The sequence below is a fragment of the Humulus lupulus genome, chromosome 2 (genome assembly GCF_963169125.1).
Source record: "Humulus lupulus chromosome 2, drHumLupu1.1, whole genome shotgun sequence".
Classification (NCBI taxonomy): Eukaryota; Viridiplantae; Streptophyta; class Magnoliopsida; order Rosales; family Cannabaceae; genus Humulus; species Humulus lupulus.
This window is the reverse complement of record NC_084794.1, coordinates 16,607,421-16,618,703: the sequence shown is the minus strand read 5'-3', so window position 1 is coordinate 16,618,703 and position 11,283 is coordinate 16,607,421. Positions and strand designations below refer to the sequence as shown.

Sequence of the window (11,283 nt, the reverse complement as noted above, 5' to 3'; positions counted from 1 at the left end):
GATCACATCAAATACACAACAAAGTTTCCTATTTAATTTGAAAAATATAGTAACTAAATAAGGTATTATGCAAAAAAAAAAAAAAAACATATCAAATAAACAAAGCAAAGTTTTCAAATTTGAAAAATATAGTAACTAAATATATTCCGCTTATTAAAATATCTATATATTTATATCTAAATTTAAACATTTTCTAATATGGAAAGATTAGGAAAAGTTTCCCTATAAAAACTCAAACAACACTCTCACAAACAGTCACATAATCTTCACTACTTTTTTTGGCAAAACACAAAAAAAAACAAAAAAATGTTTAGTAGAGGGGATTTGATCGAAGTGTGCAGCAAGGAAACTGGGTTCGTGGGCTCTTACTATGCAGCCACGGTAGTATCTCAGTTGAGAAAAGACTTGTTCGTGGTGCAGTACAAGGATCTCGTAGAAGGGGTTATCAACATGCAACCTTTAGTGGAGACTGTCCGACTCAACGAGCTCCGACCGGTGCCGCCCCAGATTGATAGTAACGATGATGAGTTTGGGTATATTGACCAGGTCGATGCCTTCGACAACGATGGTTGGTGGGTGGGAAGGGTTTATGGGAGAACAGACGACGGTAATTACGTTGTCTACTTCGAAACCACCGGCGATGAGATTGCTTATCCTCGTTCTCGCTTGAGGGTTCATCTTGATTGGGTCAAGAGAAAGTGGGTTTCTCGCAACAATAACAAGGTAAAGACTTTAAGACTCTTCTTCTTTACTTCGTTCCTATTGATCATGAATAGATAATTATGGCTTTTTGGGTTATGGGTTTTCTCTAATACACCAAGGTTGATTACAGGGAAGGCCGCGATCGGCGGAGCGTGGACGAGGATCGGAAGGGAAGAAACGCCGGAGATTGAATACAAGCAAAAGCAACAATGTTGATTCGTAGTAGTGTCATATTTTGATGGTGCATATATATAGTTGATAATAGGGAGAGAGTCTGATATATTTTAGAAATTAGTGGATTTTTTCATTTGATTCGTCAGTCTATATTACGTAAATCTAATGTTTTTTTTTGTCACGAATTCTCTTATTATTTGTTTCTTTCTTGGACATGGAAAAATTGAAAAATTCTATTTTGGCTAATATTGGAGCCTTTACTTTTACTTTCATTGCAATTCAATTTGAAACACTTATCGTCAATTCACATGTGTGTTCTCAATTATGTGTGTTTTCTCAATTATATTTGGTCACATAACTGAATAAAATATAATATCATTAAATTTCTAACTATATACTATTAGTAAATTTTTCTAAGAAAAAATAAACACAAGTAAATGTAATCATATGAGCCGAAATACAAAAAAATTATCTCATCATCAGTTAAAAAAAACCCCCAAAATAACAAAAACCAACTGAATTAATAACTTGATAACTTGATTTCAACTCTGGAAACTTTATAGGAACATTGAAAAGGTTAGTGAAACTGAATTCAATATTATTATCTACTCCTTGAACAAAAATTCTAAAAGTGTTGAAGTAATACAATCTGATTTCAACCTTGGAAGCTTCAAAGAAACATTGAAAAGATTAATTATGTTGTTTTAAATATGCCTATAGCATATTAGTATTAAAAGAGTACATAAGCAAGATTCAAATTAGTACTCCTACAAAAACTAAATAGCTACATACGTTTAAAAAAACAGTGATGAATAAACTAATTGTCCTTTTACAAAAACATAGAAAACTTAACTCAAAGCCTTGTATTATATTTAGATTTAGAAATAAGTAAGAGTTTATTATAATTTAACTACACTTAAAAGATATTGAAGAAATAAAAATAGAAATATTTAGAAGTAGATACAAAAAAAAATTCTTAATTCCTGATAATAGTAAAAGACCTAAAAGATAAAATTCTTCTGCAACCAAACAACTGGTTTGAATTTAATAAAACTTATAATAATCAGTCAAAGAATTTGGAATCAATATGAGCAGAGAAACAAACAAGCAAAAAAAATGCACTTAAAAACTCTACCAAAACCAAAATTAAACTCAAATGAATAACCCATATTATCCAAAACATGAAAAAACTTATTCATTTTACGAACAACACTAACACATATACAAAGAAAACTAAAACACAATTAAGCATACTCATATTTACAAAATCATGATTAAGAACAACAAAAGAAAAGCAGATCAAATCAAACAATCAATACCATCAAACCCTTGACCACCGAAGACAATGCCATGCACACCAAAGCCGAGCAATGGAGCGAGAGAGGGCGGCGGAGTGAGGGAGATGATGCAGGAACGGACTGAGTGAGAGAGAGGGTGGCGGAGTCAAGGAGTGATCGAATGAGAGATGGTGGGGGAGTGAGGAGATAAGTTGGAGGCTCTGTCAAATTGATTTGGGAAAAACACTGTGAAAGTGAAAGGGAAGGAGATTACCCTTACAAAATGTGGGCTGGGCTGGGATTTTCTTCCCAATATAAACATTGATAAATTGTTATTAAATAACTGTAAAAAAAAAAATATTTAAACATATACTTTTAACAAAGGCATTAAATCATTATAATTAATGATTGTTATTAAATATATACATGTTATTAAATCATTTTCATTATTGTTATCATTATTTTTTTACAAAATTATTACCATTAGTATTATTAAAACCTACTAGAGTTATTTTATTAAAAAGATTTTGCAGTTATTAGTTACTTGATATTTAAATTATTGTTTTCTTACTAGATATCCAAATTATTGTGTTCTCAATTATACGTGTGTTCTCAATTATTGTATGCATACTTAATTTGGATAATATTGTATTAGTTATATAATTTGAATAAATTATTAATTTTAAGTATAATTTAATTTTAATATTATTATTTTTATGCATATTTAATTTTAATATTATGAATTAAAAAATATTATTTAAATATTTTATTTTAATAATTTTTAATTATATAAAAATATTTTGTCGCTGCTAATAATATTAAAGTTGCCGCTAATATTATATTATTACTTATGACTTTTTATTATCAGGAGCAAAATTTGATTAGGGAATCACGATTATTAGAGGCGACGTTTAATTTATTAGGGGCGAAACTGTAGCCTCTAATAATAATAATTGTGGATAAATTTTTTTGTCGCCACTAATATTCAACATTAGCGTCAAAATATTAGCGGCGACATGTCGCCCTTAATGACTATCAACGTCAACTTTGAATATTATTATATCGCCCCTAAAGACCATTTTTGTTGTAGTGAGATGAATTTAAAACTAACGGTGTCAGGAAACAATAAAAAAATGTTAAATTTAATAGAACCCAACAATTCCTATTAAACTCACATTTTAAATATAGGACAATTCTTCTATAGGGGCTTCACTTTAAGCCCTACCGGTAGGGCTTTCAGTGTTTCTCGACTCGTGAACAGTTTTCGGCGCGACCTTTTTTTATGACCGTGTATATTGTAGCTATTTATAGCATCCTGCAAATTTTCAGAAAATTCTGAATAGTTTACTATACCGAAAACTAGGTTCAAACATGGTGTTTTCCACTCGCATAAAAAAAATTAGTTACGCGTGCAACAACATGTTTGAACCTAGTTTTCGGTACTGTAAACTATTAAGAATTTTCTGAAAATTTGCAGCATGCTCTAAATAGCTACAATATACACGGTTATAAAAAAAAATCTCGCTGAAACCTGTTCACGGGTTGTAAACACTGAGAGCTCTACTGGTAGGGCTTAAAGTGAAGCCCTAGGAAGAATTCCTAAATATATATATATATATATTTATATAGAAGAAAAATAAATACCCATTTAAACTTAATAGGTATTCCCAACAAGTCATTGGGTAGTGGAATTTGAGATTTGATTATTTAAAATGAAAATATATGGTTAAATATATATATATATTTTTTTCCTTAAAATATTTTCTTTCTTAAATAATATTTATTAGGTTATATGGATCTTCAACTCATATAATACAGATTCAAAATTCTTCATCCATGGTGTCAACAGGACCGGTAATGAGGAAATGGGGCTGCGTAAGACAAAATAAATTTATGGGGCCCCTAATTACAAATAATTTAGGTGAAAAAACAGTGCATTAAAATTAATCCAATATTCATTATATTATATTTGAAATTGCATACTGACTTAAGCATCACAAATTTTTTCTTGCAGGTACTTATATTGAGTTCTTTCTAATCAATGAAGTTCAAGAAGACATTTCATAGTTGATTAATATCATCCATAGTTGATAACTGAATGTGTAATTAGAGGCTCATATATATTGATTGATATTTGGCAATTATGTAAAAAAAATCCTAGAGTTAGGTTAAATAACATGTATTAGGAGGAATAACCAGTTATTTTTAGAGGATTAACTTTCTGTCATAAAAGGGGTAACCAATTACCATAAGAGGGGTAACCAGTTACCTAAAAAGGTAACAGGTTTCTCATATTAAATATGAAAAGAAACATCAGGAAGAAGAATTAACTATGATTTTGGTAACATAGGTAACTAGTTACCATAAAGAACCCAGAAATATACACACATATCAGAACATGAAGGTAATCAGTTACTCTCAGAAATATACACACAAAGAACATGAAGGTAACTGGTTACCATAAATCTGAAGATAGAAAAAAAAATTAGATCCACCCACTTTCCCTTCTCTCCCATCTTCTTCATATAAATTTTTTTCTAGATTTGAATGTTCTCATCATGGTAACTGATTACTCATTTACGTTTTAATATTTTTATTAGTTTTCTTTCAAAATTTTAGTATTCCTATAAGGGTTACATTAAAAAAATGCTTAGAAAATTGATTTGAATTTTTTTATATATAGTGGAAAAAAACTATAAAAAAATTACAAAAATAAAAGATAATAAATATAAATTAGTAAAATAATTATGTAATGTTAAAAAATGTATGAAAAAAAGGAAAAAAATGGAATGAAAAAAGAATAAGTAGAAAAATTGAAGAAAAAAGAAGGGAAAAAAACTTAAGAAAGAAAACTACAAAAATATGAAGAAAAAAAACAAAACAAAAGAAATGATGACGGAAAAAAACAGATGAATGAATAAAAATAAAAAGAAGAAGAAGCAAAATAATAGAAAATGATTTTCGTCCCATAGCTTGCTGTAATACCATTTATAAATGCATATCCAAAATGCTTTGTGGTAGATTGTCGACAGTCCTTCCTAATCTCATTAACCAAAACCAAGGAGCGTTTGTGCAAAAGAGATTATTGGCGCATAATATTATGATTCTTCAGGATATTATCAAAGGTTATAATAGGAAAAACATCTCTCCTAGATGTGTTCTGAAAATTGACCTATGTAAAGCTTATGACATGCTTGATTGGAACTTTTTAGAAGCCATTCTTTCTGCCTTCTGCTTTCCACATAAGTTCATTACTTGGGTTATGACTTGCTTAAGGGACCCTTCTTATTTGATATTACTGAATGGTAGGATTCAAGGGGGTTTTAAAGGTAAAAAGGGGTTGAGACAAGGAGACCATATCTCTCCATTATTGTTTGTCCTTGTGATGGAGTACTTCACTAGACTTCTCAAACAAGCTTCCCTTAATAAAAATTTCCGGTTTCACCCAAAGTGTAAAAATCTGAAGCTTGTTAATCTTTGTTTCGCGGATGATCTTATTATCTTTTGCAAGGGTGTTTATAAATCAGTGCAGGTTATTAAGGATTGCTTCAACGAGTTTAGCCTGACTTCGGGCTTATCAGCCAACAAGGAGAAGACTCAGGTGTATTTCGGGGGCCTGGCTGACAGTGAGGTTAAGTTGATTCTTCAGAAAATTCAGTTTAATGAAGGGCACTTTCCTCTCAAATATTTGGGAGTGCCTCTTCGCTCCACCAAATGGAAGGCGGGAGATTGTGCGTTGATTAGTAAAAAGATTCAACTCAAGCTTCACAGCTGGTCGAGTCGGCACTTATCTTTTGCAGGAAGAGCTCAGCTAATTAACTCTGTTCTTCTTAGCATTAGGATGTTCTGGATGAGCATTTTTATTCTGCCCAAGAGTGTTCTCCTTGAAATAGACTAGTTGTGTAGGAACTTTCTGTGGGGGCATAAGGACAGCAATAGCAATCGTTGCAAAATGCATTTTACGTCTTGGGATCGAGTTTGCTTGCCCAAGTGCATGGGGGGTCTTGGTTTTAAACAGGGGGTTCTTGGAACAAAGTTCTTCTTGCTAAATTTGTTTGGGCTGTGTCTTCTAAGCAAGATATCTTGTGGGTGAAATGGATTGACTCCATTTACCTTAAGGGGCAGGATTTTTGGAACCATAAAGTCCAACAAGATGCGAGTTGGTATTGGAAGAAAATAGCTAATTTGAGGGTTATTTTTTCTTCTCAAATCCTGGTTGAAGCTGTCAAACATAACAAGCTTAATATGAGAGTTCTCTATAACAGGTTGCTGAATATTAGCAAAGTTTATTTTGCTAATGTGGTTTGGTGTTCCCTAGCTGTGTCTAAACATAGGTTTATCTTTTGGCAAGCGGCTCTTGGTCACCTTCTTACTCGCGACAAACTTCAGCAGTGCCATTTGCTAATTCCATCTGATCTGTGTCCGGTTTGTGAAGAAGCTCAGGAGTCTCACTCTCATCTCTTTTTTGCTTGTTCGTTCTCTCAGCAAGTGCAATCCAGAATGGAGAGTTGGCTGGGTAGGGACTCTTGGCCGAGAAGGTATGAAGACTGGCACACTTGGATGTTGGATAAGCCGAAGGGACTGATGCAAAAAGTTTCTGCTGCTTCTTTGGCTGCGGCTGTGTATTTGATTTGGAGAAACAGGAATAAATGTGTTAATGATTTAAATTCTTGGTCTGTTGATTTTGTCTTGCAGCAGATTCGTTATTCTGTGAAAGCTAGACTTACTAGGCATCCTAAGCTAAAGCTTACTCATAGGGATGCTTTTGTTTTTAATTACCTGATGTATATGTAATCTTATTTTGGCTGTCTGGTTTGGCCTAGTTTGTTCAGTAGGCTGACCGGTTTGGCTTGGTTCAAATTGGTGATGCATTGCTAAAATATAGATTATTTTACAAAAGAGTTGCTCTAATGGTGTGCAAAAAGTTGTACCAAATTTAACACATACTAAAAATTGTATCAAATTTGACACACAATATATAGCATGATGCATATTTTGCATTACCATAAATGCTCTACTTTTTTATTTACTTTTACGTCATTTTTAGTGTTTTAATATTATCTTTATATATTAGCATTAAATTATATAGTTTTTCCTTTATTATTTTATTATTATCTTTAACTATATAAAATATAAATGAAAATTATTAAATTTTGTATATTTTCAATAAATATTAAATGAGCATTCATGAAAGATTATTTTTTGCATCAATTTTTAGAATTACGCATCGGAGTAAATATAACACAATATTTGCGCTGGAGTTGCGCTGGAGTATTAAACACCAATAGGTTAATGACAAAATTGAAGCAAAAGTCTAATTGTTTATACTAAACTATTAGAATATTAATTATAAAAACGGTTAGAATGGAAAGTATACTTTATCATTTTGAATAATAGTAAAATTTGGCTAATTGAAACATGTTTTAATAAAAGCAAACACTATCAAACAAATAAATATATACCATACTTTTTTTAAGGAAAAATGTATACCTTAATTTTAAAACATAATATTTCATTTTAAACATATTTAAATTTATTAACAACTTCATGATTAAAGAATATGAAATAGAATGAAATAAAAATAATAAACAAAATTGTTAGATTATCTAACAAATAAATAATCCCATTATATAGAAAGATAAAATACATTCTACTAGAGAAGACCACAGAGTTGGGAGACCGTAGACTAGTTTCCTCTTGTTTTGAATAAGCATTATGACTTTTCAATTATATTTAAAAAAATATTGCTTTTATAATTACAGGAGGATTATTCTATAGGTGTTTCACTTTAAGCCCTATTAGTGGGGCTCTTCAGTGTTCTCGACTCGTGAACAGTTTTTGGCGCGATTTTTTTTTTATGAGCGTGTATATTGTAGTTGTTTAGAGTATCATGCAAATTTTCATAAAATTCCGAATAGTTTACAGTATCGAAAACTAAGTTTAAACATGTTACTTTCCACGCGCATAAAAAAAATTAGTCACGCGTGCAACAACATGTTTGAACCTAGTTTTCGGTACTGTAAACTATTCAGAATTTTCTAAAAATCGCGTCGATACTCTAAATAGCTACAATATACACAGTCATAAAAAAAATCGCACCGAAAATTATTCAAAGGTTGAGAACACTGAGAGTCTCACCGATAGAACTTAAAGTAAACACCTATAGAAGAATTGTCCTATATTTATATACTAGATACAAACAACGTATAGTCCGTTTCTTTAGTTTTATTTATATAATTTATTAGTTATATTTATTAAATTTGTATCATTGTCATATTCATTTCAAATAAATAAATAATATTATATATAAAATAATTGTTGGTAAGAGAGGGCATGTGCTTTGAGATAGCTAATCCTTCCCGCTAGGAACTTTTTTTTTTTCTGATTTCCGACCAATTTAGCTCTGGCCGTGACATTTGTTTCCAGATGTGGATTGAGCATTTTGTTGATGACATAAACATAATAAATGAAAAATTAAATCACAACATTGTTTATGATTTTTTAAAAATATATATATATAATATGATAATATTTTTAAACATAAATGATTATTTTTTAATAAAAATTAAGATTATGTATTATATATACTATTATGATAATATTTTATAATATTTAAATTTATATTGATATACGTATTAAATAGTTGAATTTATATTAATATAATTAGTAAAAAATTAGGATTATATATTATTATCATAGTAATATTTTATAACATTTAAATTTATATTAATATAATTATTAAATATCTAGTTTTGTATTATATATTTTTATAATAATGATATTTTATAATATTTGAATTTATATTAATATAATTATTATATATGTATTTTTATATTAAATATTATTTGAATTTATATTAATAAGTATATATATATATATTTTTTTTTAAGTCAGTTTTAAAAATATATTAGATTTTTTCTTCATAATTTAGGCAAATTTGTATATGTACACTTTTTTTTTAAAGGACACGTTTTTTTTATTTAGACCACAGTAAATACGCAAACAAAGTTTCCTATTTAATTTGAAAAATATAGTAACTAAATAAGTTATTCTGCAAAAAAAAAAAAGATCATATCAAATAAACAAAGCAAAGTTTTCAAATTTGAAAAATATAGTAACTAAATGTATTATGCTTATTAAAATATCTGTAGATATTTATATCTAAATTTAAACGTTTCCTTGCATGGAAAGGATTAGGAAAAGTTTCCTTATAAAAACCATACCAACACTCACAAACAGTCACATAATCTTCACTACTGCTCTTGGCAAAAAACAAAAAAAAGAAAATGTTTAGCAGAGGGGATTTGATCGAAGTGTGCAGCAAGGAAACTGGGTTCGTGGGCTCTTACTATGCAGCCACGGTGGTATCTCAGTTGAGAAAAGACTTGTTCGTGGTGCAGTACAAGGATCTCGTAGAAGGGGTTATCAACATGCAACCTTTGGTGGAGACTGTCCGACTCAACGAACTCCGACCGGTGCCACCCCAGATTGATAGTAACGATGATGAGTTTGGGTATCTTGACCAGGTCGATGCCTTCGACAACGATGGTTGGTGGGTGGGAAGGGTTTATGGGAGAACAGACGACGATAATTACGTTGTCTACTTCGAAACCACCGGCGATGAGATTGCTTATTCTCGTTCTCGCTTGAGGGTTCATCTTGATTGGGTCAAGGGAAAGTGGGTTTCTTGCAACAATAACAAGGTAAAGACTTTAAGACTCTTTTTCTTTAATTCGCTCCTATTGATCTTGAATAGATAATTATAGCTTTTTGGGTCATGGGTTTTCTCTAATACACCAAGGTTGATTACAGGGAAGGCCGCGATCCGCGGAGCGTGGACGAGAATCGGAAGGGAACAAACGCCGGAGATTGAATACAAGCAAAAGCAACAATGTCGATTCGTAGTAGTGTCATATTTTGATGGTGCATATATATAGTTGATAATAGGAAGAGAGAGTCTGATATATTTTAGAAATTAGTGGATTTTTTCATTTGATTCGTCAGTCTATATTACGTAAATCTAATGTTTTTTTTTTGTCACGAATTCTCTAATTATTTGTTTCTTTCTTGGACATGGAAAAATTGAAAATTTCTATTTTGGCTAATATTGGAGCCTTTACTTTTACTTTCATGGCAATTCAATTTGAAACACTTATCGTCAATTCACATATGTTTGTTCTCAATTATATTTGATCACATAACTAAATAAAAGATAATATCATTAAATTTCTAACTATATACTATTAGTAAGTTTTCCGAAGAAAAAATAAACATAAGTACATGTAATCATATGAGCCGAAATACAAAAAAATTATCTCATCCTCAATTCTTTCATCAGTTAAAAAAAACCCCAAATAAGAAAAACTACTCTGGAAACTAATAGCCTGATTTCAACTCTGGAAACTACTTGAACAAAAATTCTGAGATTTAAAGTGTTGAAGTAACACAATCTGATTTCAACCCTGGAAGACATTGAAAAGATTAATTATGTTTGTTTTATATATGCCTATAGCATATTAGTATTTAATAAGTCCATAAGCAAGATTCAAATTAGTACTCCTACAAAAACTAAATAGCTACATATGTTTAAAGAAACAGAGATGAAAAAACTAATTGTCCTTTTACATAAACACAGAAAGCTTAACTCAACACCGTTTATTATATTTAGATTTAGAAATAAGTAAGAGTTTATAACTTAACTACACTTAAACGATATTGAAGAAATAAAAATAGAAATATTTAGAAGTAGATACAAAAAAAATTCTTAATTCCCCTGGTAATAGTAAAAGACCTAAAAGATAAAATTCTTCTACAACTAAACAACCAGTTTGAATTTAATAAAACTTATAATAATCAGTCAAAGAATTTGGAATCAATATGAGCAGAGAAACAAACAAGCAAAAAAATGCACTTAAAAACTCTACCAAAACCAAAATTAAACTCAAATGAATAACCCATATGAGCCAAAACATGAAAAAACTTATTCATTTTACGAACAACACTAATACATATACAAAGAAAACTAAAACAAAATTACGCATACTCATATTTACAAAATCATGATTAAGAACAACAAAAGAAAAGCAGATCAAATCATCAACAAAGGAACGGACTGAGTGAGAGAGAGGCT

The 11,283-nt window shown here is 30.2% G+C and overlaps 3 protein-coding genes across 3 annotated transcripts; all 3 read left to right on the top strand.

Annotated features, from left to right (window-relative positions):
* The first annotated feature begins 265 nt into the window (after positions 1-265).
* Positions 266-1,107, top strand: LOC133815866 (protein AGENET DOMAIN (AGD)-CONTAINING P1-like). The gene is made up of 2 exons (XM_062248644.1): positions 266-723; positions 833-1,107. Exons 1-2 carry the CDS (start codon positions 307-309, stop codon positions 923-925), a joined length of 510 nt encoding a protein of 169 aa, XP_062104628.1. The 5' UTR covers positions 266-306; the 3' UTR covers positions 926-1,107.
* A 4,053-nt stretch (positions 1,108-5,160) lies between these two features.
* Positions 5,161-6,947, top strand: LOC133813970 (uncharacterized). The gene is made up of 2 exons (XM_062246996.1): positions 5,161-5,884; positions 6,172-6,947. The coding sequence occupies exons 1-2, from the start codon at positions 5,161-5,163 to the stop codon at positions 6,945-6,947; spliced, it is 1,500 nt and encodes a 499-aa protein (XP_062102980.1).
* A 2,470-nt stretch (positions 6,948-9,417) lies between these two features.
* LOC133813969 (protein AGENET DOMAIN (AGD)-CONTAINING P1-like) lies at positions 9,418-10,026 on the top strand. Its single transcript, XM_062246995.1, has 2 exons — positions 9,418-9,856; positions 9,955-10,026. The coding sequence occupies exons 1-2, from the start codon at positions 9,440-9,442 to the stop codon at positions 10,024-10,026; spliced, it is 489 nt and encodes a 162-aa protein (XP_062102979.1). The 5' UTR covers positions 9,418-9,439.
* The last annotated feature ends 1,257 nt before the right edge of the window (positions 10,027-11,283 follow it).

Coding starts and splice junctions, on each gene's coding strand:
- LOC133815866 (XM_062248644.1), top strand. CDS start 307: ATGTTTAGTAGAGGGGATTTGATCGAAGTGTGCAGCAAGGAAACTGGG. Junction 724..832: donor TTTCTCGCAACAATAACAAG/GTAAAGACTTTA, acceptor GGTTGATTACAG/GGAAGGCCGCGATCGGCGGA.
- LOC133813970 (XM_062246996.1), top strand. CDS start 5,161: ATGCTTTGTGGTAGATTGTCGACAGTCCTTCCTAATCTCATTAACCAA. Junction 5,885..6,171: donor CAAATGGAAGGCGGGAGATT/GTGCGTTGATTA, acceptor GGTTTTAAACAG/GGGGTTCTTGGAACAAAGTT.
- LOC133813969 (XM_062246995.1), top strand. CDS start 9,440: ATGTTTAGCAGAGGGGATTTGATCGAAGTGTGCAGCAAGGAAACTGGG. Junction 9,857..9,954: donor TTTCTTGCAACAATAACAAG/GTAAAGACTTTA, acceptor TAATACACCAAG/GTTGATTACAGGGAAGGCCG.